Raw genomic sequence first — 14,169 nt, forward strand, 5'->3', positions numbered from 1 at the left:
TGTTTGTTGGAAGATTTTTAATCACAGTTTCAATTTCATTACTTGTGATTGGTCTGTTCATATTTTCTATTTCTTCCTGGTTCAGCCTTGGAAGGTTATACCTTTCTAAGAATTTGTCCATTTCTTCCAGGTTGTCCATTTTATTGGCATAGAGTTGCTTGTAGTAGGCTCTTAGGTTGCTTTGTATTTCTGCAGTGTCTGTTGTAACTTCTCCTTTTTCATTTCTCATTTTATTGATTTGAGTCCTCTCCCTCTTTTTCTTGATGAGTGTGGCTAAAGGTTTATCAGTTTTGTTTATCTTCTCAAAGAACCAGCTGTTACTTTTATTAATCTTTCCAATTGTTTTCTTTGTTTCTATTTCATTTATTTCTGCTCTGATCTTGATGATTTCTTTCCTTCTACTAACTTTGGGTTTTGTTTGTTCTTCTTTCTCTAGTTCCTTTAGGTGTAAGGTTAGATTGTTTATTTGAGATGTTTGTTGTTTCTTGAGGTAGGATTTTATTGCTATAAACTTCCTTCTTAGAACTGCTTTTGCTGCATCCCATAGGTTTTGGATTGTCGTGTTTTCATTGTCATTTGTCTCTAGGTATTTTTTTTTTTTTTTTTTTTTTTGTGGTACGCAGGCCTCTCACTGTTGTGGCCTCTCCCGCTGCGGAGCACAGGCTCCGGCCACGCAGGCTCAGCGGCCATGGCTCACGGGCCCAACCGCTCCGCGGCATGTGGGATCTTCCCGGACCAGGGCACGAACCCGTGTCCCCCTGCGTCGGCAGGCAGACTCTCAACCACTGTGACACCAGGGAAGCCCTCTAGGTATTTTTGATTTCCTCTTTGATTTCTTCAGTGATCTCTTGGTTATTTAGTAACATATTGTTTAGCCTCCACGTGTTTGTGTGTTTTACGTTTTTCTCCGTGTAATTTATTTCTAATGTCATAGCGTTGTGGTCAGAGAACATGCTTGATATGATTTCAATTTTCTTAAATTTACTGAGGCTTGATTTGTGACCCAAGATGTGATCTATCCTGGAGAATGTTCTGTGTGCACTTGAGAAGAAAGTGTAATCTGCCGTTTTTGAATGGAATGTCCTATAAATATCAATTAAATCTCTCTGGTCTGTTGTGTCACTTAAAGCTTGTGTTTCCGTATTTTCTGTCTGGATGATCTGTCCACTGGTGTAAGTGAGGTGTTAAAGTCCCCCACTATTGTGTTACTGTCAATTTCCTCTTTTATAGTTGTTAGCAGTTGCCTTATGTATTGAGGTGCTCCTATGTTGGGTGCGTATATATTTACAACTGTTATATCTTCTTCTTGGATTGATCCCTTGATCATTATATAGTGTCCTTCCTTTTCTCTTCTAACGTTCTTTATTCTAAAGTCTATTTTATCTGATACAAGTATTGCTACTCCAGCTTTCTTTTGATTTCCATTTGCATGGAATATCCTTTTCCATCCCCTCACTTTCAGTCTGTATGTGTCCCTAGGTCTGAAGTGGGTCTCTTGTAGACAGCATATATATGGGTCTTGTTTTTGTATCCATTCAGCGAGCCTGTGTCTTTTGGTTGGAGCATTTAATCCATTCACGTTTAAGGTAATTATTGATATATATGTTCCCATTACCATTTTCTTAATTGTTATGGTTTTTTGGGTTTTTTTTTAATCACGGTGCGTGGGCCTCTCACTGTCGCGGCCTCTCCCATTGTGGAGCGCAGGCTTCAGATGCACAGGCTCAGTAATTGTGGCTCACGGGCCTAACTGCTCCGCGGCATGTGTGATCCTCCTGGACCGGGGCACGAACCCGTGTCCCCCACATTGGCAGGCAGATTCTTAACCACTGCGGCACCAGGGAAGCCCTGGGTTTGTTTTTGTAGGTCCTTTTCTTCTCTTGTGTTTCCTATTTAGAGAAGTTCCTTTAGCATTTGTTGTAGAGTTGGTTTGGTGGTGCTGAATTCTCTGAGCTTTGCTTGTCTGTAAAGCTTTAGATTTCTCCCTCGAATCTGAATGAGATCCTTGCTGGGTAGAGTAATCTTGTTGTAGGTTCTTCCCTTTCATCACTTTAAATATGTCATGCCCACTCCCTTCTGGCTTGTACAGTTTCTGCTGAGAAATCAGCTGTTAACCTTATGGGAGTTCCCTTGTATGTTATTTGTCATTTTTCCCTTGCTGCTTTCAATAATCTTTCTTTGTCTTTAATTTTTGCCAATTTGATTACTATGTGTCTCGGCATGTTTCTCCTTGGGTTTATCTTGTATGCGACTCTCTGAGCTTCCTGGACTTGGGTGCCTATTTCCTTTCCCATGTTAGGGAAGTTTTCGACTATAATGTCTTCAAATATTTTCTTGGGTCCTTTCTCCCTCTCTTCTTCTTCTGGGACCCCTAGAATGTGAATGTTGTTGCGTTTAATGTTGTCCCAGAGGTCTCTTAGGCTGTCTTCGTTTCTTTTCATCCTTTTTTTTTATTCTGTTGCGCAGCAGTCAATTCCACCATTCTGTCTCCCAGGTCGCTTATCCGTTCTTCTGCCTCAGTTATTCTGCTATTGATTCCTTCTAGTGTATATTTCATTTCAGTTATTGTATTGTTCATCTCTGTTTGTTCTTTAATTCTTCTAGATCTTTGTTAAACGTTTCTTATATCTTCTCGATCTTTGCCTCCATTCTCTTTCCGAGGTACTGAATCATCTTCACTATCATTATTCTGCAGTCTTTTTCTGGAAGGTTGCCTATCTCCACTTCATTTAGTTGTTTTTCTGGGGTTTTACCTTGTTCCTTCATCTGGTACATAGCCCTGTGCCTTTTCATCTTGTCTGTCTTTCTGTGAATGTGGTTTTTGTTCCACAGGCTGCAGGATTGCAGTTCTTCTTGCTTCTGCTGTCTCCACTGTTCACACTTTTGGTGCTTGTCTTTCTAGATCTTTTTAAATAGCTTACATCACTGAAATATTTCTGCGTGTGTGTGTGTGTGTGTGTGTGTGTGTGTGTGTGTAAGAGGTGATAGCTGGTATTTTTCACTTATCAACAAGCCCTCAGTCTTTTCATGCTAGGGAATTTGATTTGCTGAGGTTCAGAACCACACAGCATTTCCTCATGTGGTGACGCCACATTCACTGTCCCTGGGTCTCCAGGATCGAGCATTTAGTGCAGTTTCCCTTCTTCCCCACTCGGGACTGCACTGCATGGCATGTATCCTTATACATAACTTGCACACTTCTCTCATCACCTCCTGAGTTTAAATACCAGTCAAGTTTCTGGGTCAGAGGACGTGGTCATTTTTAAGTTCTTGGTCCATGTTGCCATGTTGCCTGCTGGACGGTTGGACTGTGTGTAAGGTCTTTCCCCAGTCCTTTCCAACTCTGCATTAAAAATTTTTTTTCCATTGTGTTAGGTGAGAAGTGATGGTTTTAGTATGCAAAGGAAAAACAGATTTCTAAAGCCCTATCTTGTGATGAGTGGGATTGCCTGCCAGTCAGCCTCAGCACTGAAAAGCGCGACACGCTAGGGTGATCCCAGCGATGGCGGGTAGGATGACCACAGGCCCGGGGAGTGCCGATGCCTCGTGCGGTCAAGTAGGAGGTTCATCGGGGCGCAGAGGCAGTCAGCGACGGGGGCTGCGGGGACGGCCGTGTCTCGTACCTGGAGTGTAGTTGTGGGAGGGGACTGCTCTGCGGTAGGAAGGTGACCACGCAGCAGGATCAGGCCTGGGTGGGAGGGAACGCCTAGGCTCACGAGCCCTTTCAGGTAAGGCTGAGCTGGCCAGGCCTTCCATCCTCCTGGGGACTGGGGCCTGGTGTCCAGTCCTCTCCTCCTCTTGTTCTTGTGGTAAGTGAAGCTGAGAATCAACCACGAAGGGGCTGTGACGTAAGTTTGTTCATGCAGCTGTGAGGCGGCCTTTAAGAACCAGGCTGGGAGAAGGGACCAAGGGTGGGGGTTCAGTTCCTGCTTGCAGTCCTGGCAGGTCAAGCAGGACCGGTGTCCCCCTCCTCGTCCCCCCTCCATGTCCTGAGACACAGGGAGTCTGACATTACAGGTCACAGGCCCGAGCGGAGGCACAACAGGTCACACTGCACTGTGACCTCGCCGAGCCCCAGCTTCTGGCCGTGCCCACCGAGTTGCCCACCCGCCTCGGACTCGCCTGTCAGGACCAGTGCTGCCTGCCCAGTGGCTGGAGCAGGTGTTTCCAGTCTCCCCAGCCCCACAGGATCTGTTTTGAGAGTCTCCATTCAGGTTATTTAGCAAGTAGTCATAAATTCAAATTCAGAGGCACGTTTGGTTAATCCCAGTCACGCAGGCGAGCAGTCAGTACAAGCAGTGCCACGTGTGAAGCTGAGCCCCAGGCTGCCTGCTGCCCCCAGGCCCCAGCCCTGCCTTGACGCCTCCTCCTTGGGCCTCACAGGCTTGAGCAGAGGTGGGCAGGTGACAGCGTCCTCTAGGAGCCTGGTGCTGGTGGCCACACGTCCACCGTGTGCCTGGGATGCCCCTCCTCCCCTGCTGCCGGGGTGGCTATGGTCTCTAGGTCCCTTTAGGTCTGTAAGGGGGTGCCTCCCCAAACCCAGGTAGTCTGGTACTTGGGAAGCAGTGTGTGTGCTTGCCGTCGGCTTTAGGGAGAAAGTTGGGGTTGGAAGAGAGGCGTGAGGCTGACAGAACTCCTTAGCTAGGGTCATTACTGTAGGCTCTGCGGGGGGAGGAGCGCGTCACGTCTGTGAAAGGGATTGGCTCAGTGCAGGGTGCACGGGCGTGCATGTCAGGCAGCTGTGTGCTCTGTCTGTGACTGGCTCCCCACTTGGAACCTCTGGCTCTTCATCTGTGAAAGGAGGACCCTGACGCTGAAGCGTTGCTGGGGAAGTGAGGAGTTGGCAGTGGGTACCCAGCCAGTCTTAGTTTCTGCTCTCTTCCCCTGAGGCTGAGGGAAGTGGCCACTTCCTTTAGGATAAGGGTGTCCCATTTCTTTTCTTTTCGGGGGGGGGGGTGCCTTCAGGGATGTTTGTGAGAGCATCTCAGTGACAGGTTGCCTGGTTCTGAGGCGTTGGGACTGTTCTCTCCCGGCCCGGGGAGGGTTGGCAGGATGGTTAACTCCATCTGGATGCTGCCTGTTGTCTGCAGGAAAGCTTTTGGTAAGAGCAGATGAGCACTGTTGCGGTCTGTCCCCTTCAGCCCTCTGGGGCCCTCAGCTTTCCCAGCTGGACCCGCGCTGAGCCCTTCTCTCTCTGCAGGTGGCCATGAACATCCTCAACAGCGGGCGGTTCAGCATGGGCAGTGCCGTGGCTGGGATGCTCAAGAAACTGATCGGTACGTAAGTCAGGGACAGCAGCCCTTTGCAGCAGACTTACCCCTGGTGCCCCTGCCTGCTCCGGCCCAGGGGCTCTGCCACGTCCCTGGGCGGGCGGGCCAGCACTGAGCCAGGCTGCTGACAGCCAGTCCTGGCCAAGTCTAGGATCAGGGCTTCAATTTAGACTGAAGGGTGCACTGAGGCTGCCCCTGAAGGGCTAGTGTTGAGGTTTCAACACGCACAGGATGGGGGAGGCGGGGGGGGGGGGACCTTCTGGTGGAGGTAGAGAGGGGTGGCTGCTCTGCCCGCTGAGTGAACACCTGAATGTGAGCTGGACTCTGAAAAGCCTGAGCACTGGTTGTCTGTGGATGACTCTGCACAGCGGGTGAGCCGCGGGGTCAGCTTGGGGGACCCTGGGCCCTCAGCCTTTGGATTGTCCCTTTCCTCTTTTATGGGCACTGAACCCTAGACTTCCCTTTGCCAGTGAAGTTAAAACAGCCTGATAGGGGTTTTGGGGGGCACGGAACATCACTGCCATGTTTGCTTTGTGCGAGGGACCACAGGGACACGCAGGGCCCTGGCTGTGGTGCGGGCGTACCCGGGGCCAGCTCCCCACTGGGTGCTCAGGAAGCTGCTCAGAGTTCAGGGCAGAGTTCGTTTATAGACAAAGGGACGGACGCTCAGAGCGGGGGAGTGATTTGCCCGAGATCACACTCCCCGATCAGACTGCGAGCTCAGGGCTTGTCTCCCTCTGCTAAGCTTCCCCCAAGGCCCTGAGCCCATCTGGACTGTGCTTCCTTGTCTGGAAAACTCCTCAATGCAAGGGCTTCGCTCTCGTGGTCAGTCTGTCCCCAGAGGATGTAGAGCCCCTGAGATCGCAAGGCCCAGAAATGGGGGAATGTGGGAGCCTGTCCACCCTGGGTGTCTACCATGCGAGCCCGCTGTGAGAGTGGGTTACGCGTGAATGTCCGTGGGGAGTGTTGGGAGAGTGCTGGCTGCAGGGAGGGGGTCCACTGTGGGCACGTGCATGCCTGCAGGGCTGGCGCGGAAGCCACAGGCCACCCTCCTGCTGCCAGACGGACATATGTGCCTGGTGTGAGCCTGCTTCTCTGTGCAGGGCGTCCCGTGGCCTTTGCTGTGTCTCTGAGGTCAATAGTGTTGATGAGGGCAGGGAGACCACGTGGCCCAGGCTCGGCTGCTAAGAGCAACAGTTGGGTCCAGACGTGTCTGACTGGCTCCTGATCCTGCTCTGTCCCCCACCCTGGGTGCCACTCAGAGGGGACAGTCACTCCTGAACCCGGAGATGTTGGAAGACAGGACTCATTTTCAGGGTGTCGGTCTCAGCAGACCTGCTTCTCGTAGATCCTGCCTGAGTGTTTGAAGGGTGGTGACGATAGACTGAGGAAATCGTTTTAAGACAGCCGGAAAATTGTTCTTTGATAACTCTGCTCCTCTTCAGAAATGACCGCCGAGTACGCCTGCACGAGGAAACAGTTCAACAGGAACCTCAGCGAGTTTGGCTTGATTCAGGTATGGAGGGTCAAGCACCGCACGGGCTGACTCTACCTCGTGGGCATTGAAAGTGTGCTTGGGGGTCTGTACTGCCGACTCCTAGGCGGTGATTCGGGGAGAAGATGAGCACGTGGCCCCTTTTACGAGTGCCGGGCCTTGGTGCTCTTGGGCACTGGGCCTGGTCTGAATTACCTTCTCTGCTGCTCGGCAGGTTTGGGTCTCAGTACAGGCAGATTCTTTCTTGATTGTGTATTTTTCTGAACACTCCAGGAGAAGTTTGCCCTGATGGCTCAGAAGGCTTACGTGATGGAAAGTATGGCCTACCTCACCGCGGGGATGCTGGACCAGCCGGGCTTCCCTGACTGCTCCATCGAGGCCGCCATGGTGAAGGTAACCCCACGCACGGCGTGCCTGCCGTCCTCCTCCTTAGTTTGTCGCTGCTGAGGTATTTACGAGGTACCCACCGTGCCAGGCACCCCTGGGATGCAGCCGGGGAGAGCAGAGTAGCGTAGGAGCAGCAGCAGAGGACAGCGTCCAGCTTACGAGAGGCCAGTGTCTCCCAGCAAGCTGCTGGTGATGACAGCAAAAGAAGAGGATACACACTGTGTATTGTAACTTCCTGTCTTCCTAACAAAGCAGCTGGGCTTCCTTGGGAAGGACTGTGCTGTCCTGAGTCTGTGGTCTTCCTGCATTTTGGTATCAAAACTTCCTTTCATGAAATAGCTGGTTGAGGTAAATAGCACAGAGTTCCCTGTGCTTCTGTCTTGTTTTGGGGAGGGGGGTCAGTTTTTGGCCACCAGTGAGACGTGACCGTCAGGGCTCCTACCTGGGTCGTCTCATCCCAAAGCCCAGTCCTCCGCGTGGAGCCTCCCACCCCGTCCGCAGCCACCTGGCCCCGAGGCAGAGGGTCCTCCTCCTGAAGGGGCTTTGGGGCTGACGGCCCCGTGCTGACCTTGCCCCGGGTCCACGGCAGGTGTTCAGCTCCGAGGCCGCCTGGCAGTGTGTGAGCGAGGCGCTCCAGGTCCTCGGGGGCTCAGGCTACATGAGGGACTACCCGTACGAGCGCATCCTGCGCGACAGCCGCATCCTGCTCATCTTCGAGGTGAGTGCGCCGCCCGCCGGGCTCTCGGCCCCGCCCCGCTCTGCCGTGGACCCCAGAGCCTCATGGTCCTGGCGCCAGGCCGCAGAGCCCAGGCCGGCTGGCGCGTCCTCTCGCTTGACCGCCCACAGGTCTCCGCCTGGGAGGCCGGGGTGCAGCCTCCAGTGCCCATTCCAGGTGATGAGGCAGCTGGCAGGGTCACCCCAAGGGCGTTCCCCGGCACCTCTGATGTTGGGAGTTCACAGGCTGGGAGCAGGGAGGAAAGGGCATTGGGACCCCAGAGTCGCCTTTGGGGCGCTACTGGTCTGGTCGTGCAGCCTGGCTGAGAGAGGACAATTCCAGAACACCAGTGTGGTGAGGGGCTGGGGTCTCAGGAAGGAGCGCACTTGGCCTTGGGGGCAGAGAGGGCAGGGGAGTGGAGTGTGCCAGGTCCTGACGGGACCTTACCTGCCGGCACCAGGTAAACGGAGGGAGCAGCGGCCGGTCCTGCTCGGCGGGGCTGGGGTATTGGTGGGGCAGGGTGGGCAGGGCAGAGGGGCTGGGCGGGAAGGCCAGAGAGTAGCCAGCCATGGAAGCCTATTTGGATCGTACTGTGAGGGCCGGGAAGCAGTAACAAAGTTTGGAGCAGAGAATGGCTTGCTTGCATTCGCGACCCTGGAAATGCCCCAAGCCTGCCCAGGGCGTAGGTGGCAGCGGTGCGGCCAGCGGCTGTGGAGGGAGGCCGGCCAGGATTTCAGGCTGGACACAGGTGTGCGGAGGCAGACCCTGGGACCAGTGCGAGGCTGGGTGCCTGGGGGGCTCCCCCTCCAGGGGAAAGACCGCATTGGCTGCTGGTGTCCCCTGTGTCCTCTCCCTTAGTGGACAGGGCGCGGCCAGCCCGAGGCCCCAGGGACAGGTCCCACCTCACGACCCTGCTGCCCCAGGCCTGCCTCTCCCAAGGCCCCTCCCCTTGGCCCGGGCGAGTGCGGTCCTCTGTGGCTGGTGGGGTGGTCAGCACGGGTTCAGGGGCTCTGAGGGGTGCAGGGCCCTCAGCGTGAAGCCAAGACCAGCGGGACGGGCCTGGGTCAGCCTGGAGTTCTCCCTGCTGCCACTTCTGCTCCCATGGAGTCTCCGTCCGTGGCGCGGCCTGGCGTTGTGCCCCAGTCCAGCCCCGCCTCTCTGACTCTCAGCACCACTGTGCACGACAGGCACAAGCCCCCTGGTCTGCGTCCCTGAGGTCACATGGCTCACGGTTGCGGGGGGGGGTGCCCAGGGGTGGCAGCAGGGAAGAGGTAGCCCCCGCGGTGTTGGCACCTGGCACTGCGGTGCGGCCAGCTGCTTCCCGAGGAGCCGGGCCTGGACTGAGCTAGTAGTGGGTCCACTAAGGACTTGTGTCCTGGGTACTAGTACCCTTCACTTCTTTTAAGGGGGCTGTTTCTCTGCTTAAAAGAAGTAAAATCGGAAGCTTAGAAAAAGGAATGACTCATGCACAGTCGGTCATGGGATGGGGTAGGTCCCAGAGGGAGGCCGCCGCCATCTGGTCAGCCCCAACTTGTCCCGTGGAAGCAGTAGCCCACGTGTTGCCCTGGCCCCCAGTCACAGCCCTGCTCCCAGCTGCTTCTGAAGAGTGAGCGGGATGCAGCAGGGCCTAGCCAGTCACACACGCGGCACTGCTAGGGCTGCCCTGACGTGGGCAGCCTTTGACCTGGATAATGTTGGCCACAGGGAACCAACGAGATTCTCCGGATGTACATCGCCCTGACAGGCTTGCAGCATGCCGGCCGCATCCTGACTGCAAGGGTCAAGTAGGTACCACGTCCACCGTCTGCCCCTCGGGTCCACCCTGCCCAGCAGAGGCCTGTCCCAGGGCAGCCAGAGAAGGGCGCCGCCTCATCCGTAGACCAGGCGTGCAGCCTGGCAGGGCTCAGTTGGCTCACAGGCTGGCTGGAGGGAGGGAAGCCGCCAGGGCCCTGCCCTCCTCCCCTGCAGCTCCCGTCTAGAACCGGGGCAAGGAGAGACGCCAGCTCCAAGGCCAACACAGGACTGGTTTCCTCTCCTGCCCCCACCCTGGGGCCAGGACAGTGAGTAGTCCCTGCCAGCGCCCAGGCATGGCTGGCCCAGAGGACTTCTCAGGCTCTCGGGGAGAGAATAACCTGGAAGCAGGTGTGACCTGGGTGTCCCCTCGGGCTGTACAGGAGACGGCTGCTCCCTGACGAACTGTCCAGGTCCTGGGTTGGCCCCTCTGGCTTTGCATAGTCAGGGAGCTTTTGCCCGGGTTCCCTAGAGCTGCTGGCATGGAGGCGGGGCCGTGTTGCTGGGCAGCAGGAGCCGGCTGCAGGGCCTCTGCTTACAGAGCCTGGGTTCTCTGCAGGCAGCTTAAACAGGGCAATGTGACCACCATCATGGAGACTGTCAGCCAGAGGGTTCGGGACTCCCTGGGCCGAACTGTGGACCTTGGGCTGACAGGGAAGCTCGGAGCCGTGCACCCCAGCATGGAGGTGAGTGGGTCCAGCCAGGGGTATCCCCTTCCCAGAGGGGGCGTGGCGGGGGCACCGGGGAGGACCAGGCAGTCCGAGGGTCACCAGGTGCCTTCTCCACCGTCACGGTGGAGGACAGCCAAGCCTGGCAGCAGGGCCTGGGCACCACGGGAGGGCGGTGCTGAGCAGAATCCTCCCCCCGGCCCCCCAGGACAGTGCCCACAAGCTCGAGCAGAATGTGCACTACTTCAGCCGCACGGTGGAGACCCTGCTGCTTCGCTTTGGCAAGGTACCTGGGGGCAGCGAAGCGGGCCAGCATCTGTGAGATGACATTTTGCCAAGCGTGGGGACCAGGCCTAGAAATCTTGGTCACCTTGGAGGGCTGGGGAAGCAGGGCTGGCTGTGGCTGCCTGCCCTGGGGACCACTCAGCTAGCTGGGGAGCGTGGGGGGAGCCCCTGCTGGGTGGGCACCTTCTAGGTGACCAGAGGCTCCCTGGAGCCGGGAGGGGTAGCCCCACCTGGACCTTACTCTTAGGCCCTGATCTGTGTTTCTTGCACCCAAAGGTGGTAATAAGCACTGGCCGGTGCTCTCAGCCCGGCTTCTGGGACATGATCTTGTCTTGACTCCTGCCCAGATCTGGACAGAGCTAAGGGAAAACCCGAAGGGAAGGCAGTGTTAGCCCTGCTCCCCCAGGGTGTAGAGAGAGGCTCAGAGATCAGCAAAGGTGGGCCTGGAAGAGTGTGTTGGAGTCGTGTCCGGGTGGCCAGTCTCCACCCTGCCCTCTGTTCCCAGACCATCGTGGAGGAGCAGTTGGTCTTGAAGCGAGTGGCCAACATCCTCATCAACCTGTACGGGATGACGGCCGTGCTGTCGCGGGCCAGCCGCTCTATCCGCGTGGGGCTCCAGAACCACGACCATGAGGTGGGCCCGCCCCTCCCACCTGCACAGGCAGCCTCCCTGCAGGGGTCCTCCTGCTGCACTTTAATGAGGCTGGGTAGTGGGGAAGGGAGGGGCTGGGCGCGTCCAGGGCTGTGTCCCGGGGGTCAGGGTGAGCACGGGTCCACGCCAGCTGACCCAGAAATGGGTGGGGTTGCCAAGTTGTGTCCGTGGCCATAGCTGGTGCTCTCAGCTCCCATGGGCGGGTCTGTGCTGTTCAGGACACAGGGCCACTGCCCTTCACCTTCCTGCCTGGGGGCGGGGAGGGGGAGTGAGTGTGGAATCCGAAACCCAGCGCCCTCACAGCAGGGTGGGTGCAGTCTGAGCACCTGCTGTGTGCACGCCCGCAGTCTTGACGTGCACCGTGCCTGCAGGGATTGAGTCACTTGCCCTGGGGACAGGGCTGGTTTGGCTCACGGCTGCCATGGCTTCTGAGCCAGGCCACCTGACTCTGGTCAAGCTGCCCACTTTGGCTGACCGAGTTCTTTGAAGCTCAGAGGTCAGGCTCCAGGCCGGGCGGTGCTAAGGCCCAGCGATCCCAGGGTCCTCCGCAGTCATCCTCTCGGACTTTGGTTCTGGCAGGTTCTGTTGGCCAACATCTTCTGCACGGAAGCTTACTACCAGAATCTCTTCGCTCTGTCTCAGCTGGACAAGTGTAAGTGGGCGGCTCAGGTTGGGGGAGAGTGGGGGGGTGGGACCTGATGCCAGGTGAGAGCCTCTTGGGGGGACCCCTGTACCCAGCTGACCTGCGGAGGGAGGAGCGCGGGACTCCACGCAACTCTGAGCACTGGCACCCCACACCCACCGTGCTGACGCGGCTATCACCGCCTGCAGTGGGGATGACGAAATGGCTTCTCCAGCAGGTGGGGTCGCCAGGGGGCAGCCCACAATCACTTCCTGGGGACGGGGCTGCCACCTTCAGGGCTCCTTCACACCGGAGGGCTGACTTCGTGATAACAGGAATTGCTGGAACATTTTTTTCCGAAGATCACCTACTCTTCCTCTTTCCCTCCCAGATTCTCCGGAAAATCTCGATGAACTGATCAAGAAAGTGTCCCAGCAGGTCCTAGAGAAGCGAGCCTACGTCTGTGCCCACCCTCTGGACTGGACATCCTGAAGCAGGGGGACAGCATCCCTGCTGCTGTCCGCCTGACACACGCCTTCCAGAAGGTAGAGAACTTGCTTTATTACAAGCTGACCAAGTTCTCTGACGGGCTTTCTCCAGGCCCCCGTGGGCACTATTGCCTGACACGATCCCGGGCTCTGAGCCGACACGGGGAGAGCGCGGAGCTGCTGAGACTCGCCTCACCGGGAGGCTTCGGGGTGGAAGCTGGCCTGGGGTGGTAGGGCCGCGTCTCAGCAGGGTGGCCATTTCTGCCAGACCACACGTTCTCCAAGAAACAGCTTGAAAACCGCATATGTGTCATTCTTTAAACTAGGAGCCAAAGGAAGGACAGTTTGTGTTTCCCCTTCTAGTGTTTGCTGCACTGGTCACCTGTTTCCTCAGAGCCAGCCTCACAACCTCTTGACCCTGCGCTCCCCCCTGTGGTGGTGGCTTCCAGGGCCCTTTGTCCTCATGTGTGAGAAGAGGGCTCCAGGAGCAGAGGGGCAGGTGCCCGGGCCACGGTGCCGTGCGGGTTTGGTCCTGCGCAGGTGATGTTGCTGCTGCCTGACAGCAGGTGCTGCTCCTAGCTGGTGCTTCTCTGCCACTTGACAAGGACGAGCAGCATCTTCCGGCGGCACAGACAGGCCTCTACACACCTGCCCTGGTGGGCTCACCTGGCAGGCTTCCTGCTCGGGCGGTTCCCAGTGCTTTGCCCATCACAGGCCTTGCCTTGAGGCGGCCAGGCTTTGGTCCTGGGAGGAGGAGCCGTCATCCACCTGCGGGGCTAGGCCTGCTGCCGGCGTTCTGACAGCTCATCGTCCCGATGACACCGCAGCTTCTTTGCTGGCGTAGATGGAGAGGTCATGGCTTCTCACCTGGTGCCAGGACAGCAGTCTGCGGAGAGCTGTTCTCACCCATGTGTCTTCAGGTGTGCGCCCTGGGGCTGGGAAGGGCCGGAGCAGCGAGCCTGCTGTCCCTGAGCCTGGGGCCTCTACTGAAGGGGGTGGCACAGCCCAGAGGAGGGGAGTAGACCAGTTTCAGCAGCTTGTCAGCACGTCCTCCGGTTTCACGGAGCTGTTACCAGCAGCCCTTAGGAATCAGGGAAGGAAAGCACTCCACCGTTTATCCAGTCTAGCTTTCTGGGCAAGGGGTCTGTGGCCAGATCAACTCACCGCTCTTTCTCCCTGAAGATTCTGGTTCTGTTAATTCACAGGTTTGGTTCTCTACCTATAAATGATTTCTGGTCCCTCTTCACAAACGGGGGATGAAGCAGACTTGGAGGGGTGGTGTGGCCAGACCCCCCACCCGCCCCCACGGGTGACAACCAGCTGTGTCTGGGAGCCGGAAGGGCCCAGCAGCGCCCAGAGCCTGCCGAGGCTGGTCATGGGTAACACAGTGTGAAGCCTGAAAGCCCTTAGCCCTACCTTCCAAGGCCTCCCTTTCATAGAAACCAAGCCCAGAGCGGTGGCGGGACCTGCCCCCCCCCCCCCCCCGCCATCACACAGCAAGTGAATCCAGCTGGAACCAGAAGTTCCGGCCAGCCTGCGCTCTGAAGCCAGCCCCCCGCCGAATCCTGATTTCCCAGCCCAGGAGTGTGGCTGCTAAAACAGAACGGGTGCTGCCCACAGTTACCTGTCCCGGGCTTTGGCGCGGGAGGGGCCGGCGGCGGCTGTGTGTACAAATCCAAGTCCTGGGGGCACCAGTCCCAGCCCCTGCTCTCTCGGTGCAGCACTGGCTCCAGTATGTTAGCAAACAGCGCTTTCTCCCTCCACTCCTACGTTGGGGGGCAGCAGGTCAGGGGGAG

At 56.8% G+C, this 14,169-nt stretch overlaps 2 protein-coding genes across 3 annotated transcripts in view; one reads left to right on the top strand and one right to left on the bottom strand.

Annotated features, from left to right (window-relative positions):
- The window catches only part of ACAD9 (acyl-CoA dehydrogenase family member 9), a 60,238-nt gene extending 47,563 nt beyond the window's left edge, over positions 1 to 12,675 (top strand). Inside the window, exons 9-18 of one of the 2 annotated variants that reach the window (XM_060023137.2) lie at positions 5,201 to 5,276; positions 6,716 to 6,786; positions 7,039 to 7,158; positions 7,742 to 7,870; positions 9,572 to 9,651; positions 10,218 to 10,344; positions 10,535 to 10,612; positions 11,117 to 11,245; positions 11,843 to 11,915; positions 12,277 to 12,675. In XM_060023137.2, the coding sequence (XP_059879120.1) occupies positions 5,201 to 5,276; positions 6,716 to 6,786; positions 7,039 to 7,158; positions 7,742 to 7,870; positions 9,572 to 9,651; positions 10,218 to 10,344; positions 10,535 to 10,612; positions 11,117 to 11,245; positions 11,843 to 11,915; positions 12,277 to 12,377 (984 nt within the window). In that variant the 3' untranslated portion in view covers positions 12,378 to 12,675. Of the gene's footprint in view, positions 1 to 5,200; positions 5,277 to 6,715; positions 6,787 to 7,038; positions 7,159 to 7,741; positions 7,871 to 9,571; positions 9,652 to 10,217; positions 10,345 to 10,534; positions 10,613 to 10,887; positions 11,096 to 11,116; positions 11,246 to 11,842; positions 11,916 to 12,276 lie in introns of those variants that run through there. The other variant, XM_060023138.1, reaches the window with a different exon arrangement.
- Positions 12,658 to 14,169, bottom strand: part of CFAP92 (cilia and flagella associated protein 92 (putative)) — a 163,744-nt gene continuing 162,232 nt past the window's right edge. Inside the window, 2 exon segments of the mRNA XM_060023135.1 lie at positions 12,658 to 13,454; positions 13,998 to 14,139. Coding sequence (XP_059879118.1) covers positions 13,432 to 13,454; positions 13,998 to 14,139 — 165 coding nt within the window. The 3' untranslated portion in view covers positions 12,658 to 13,431.

This window comes from Delphinus delphis, chromosome 10, assembly GCF_949987515.2.
Source record: "Delphinus delphis chromosome 10, mDelDel1.2, whole genome shotgun sequence".
NCBI classification, from domain to species: Eukaryota; Metazoa; Chordata; class Mammalia; order Artiodactyla; family Delphinidae; genus Delphinus; species Delphinus delphis.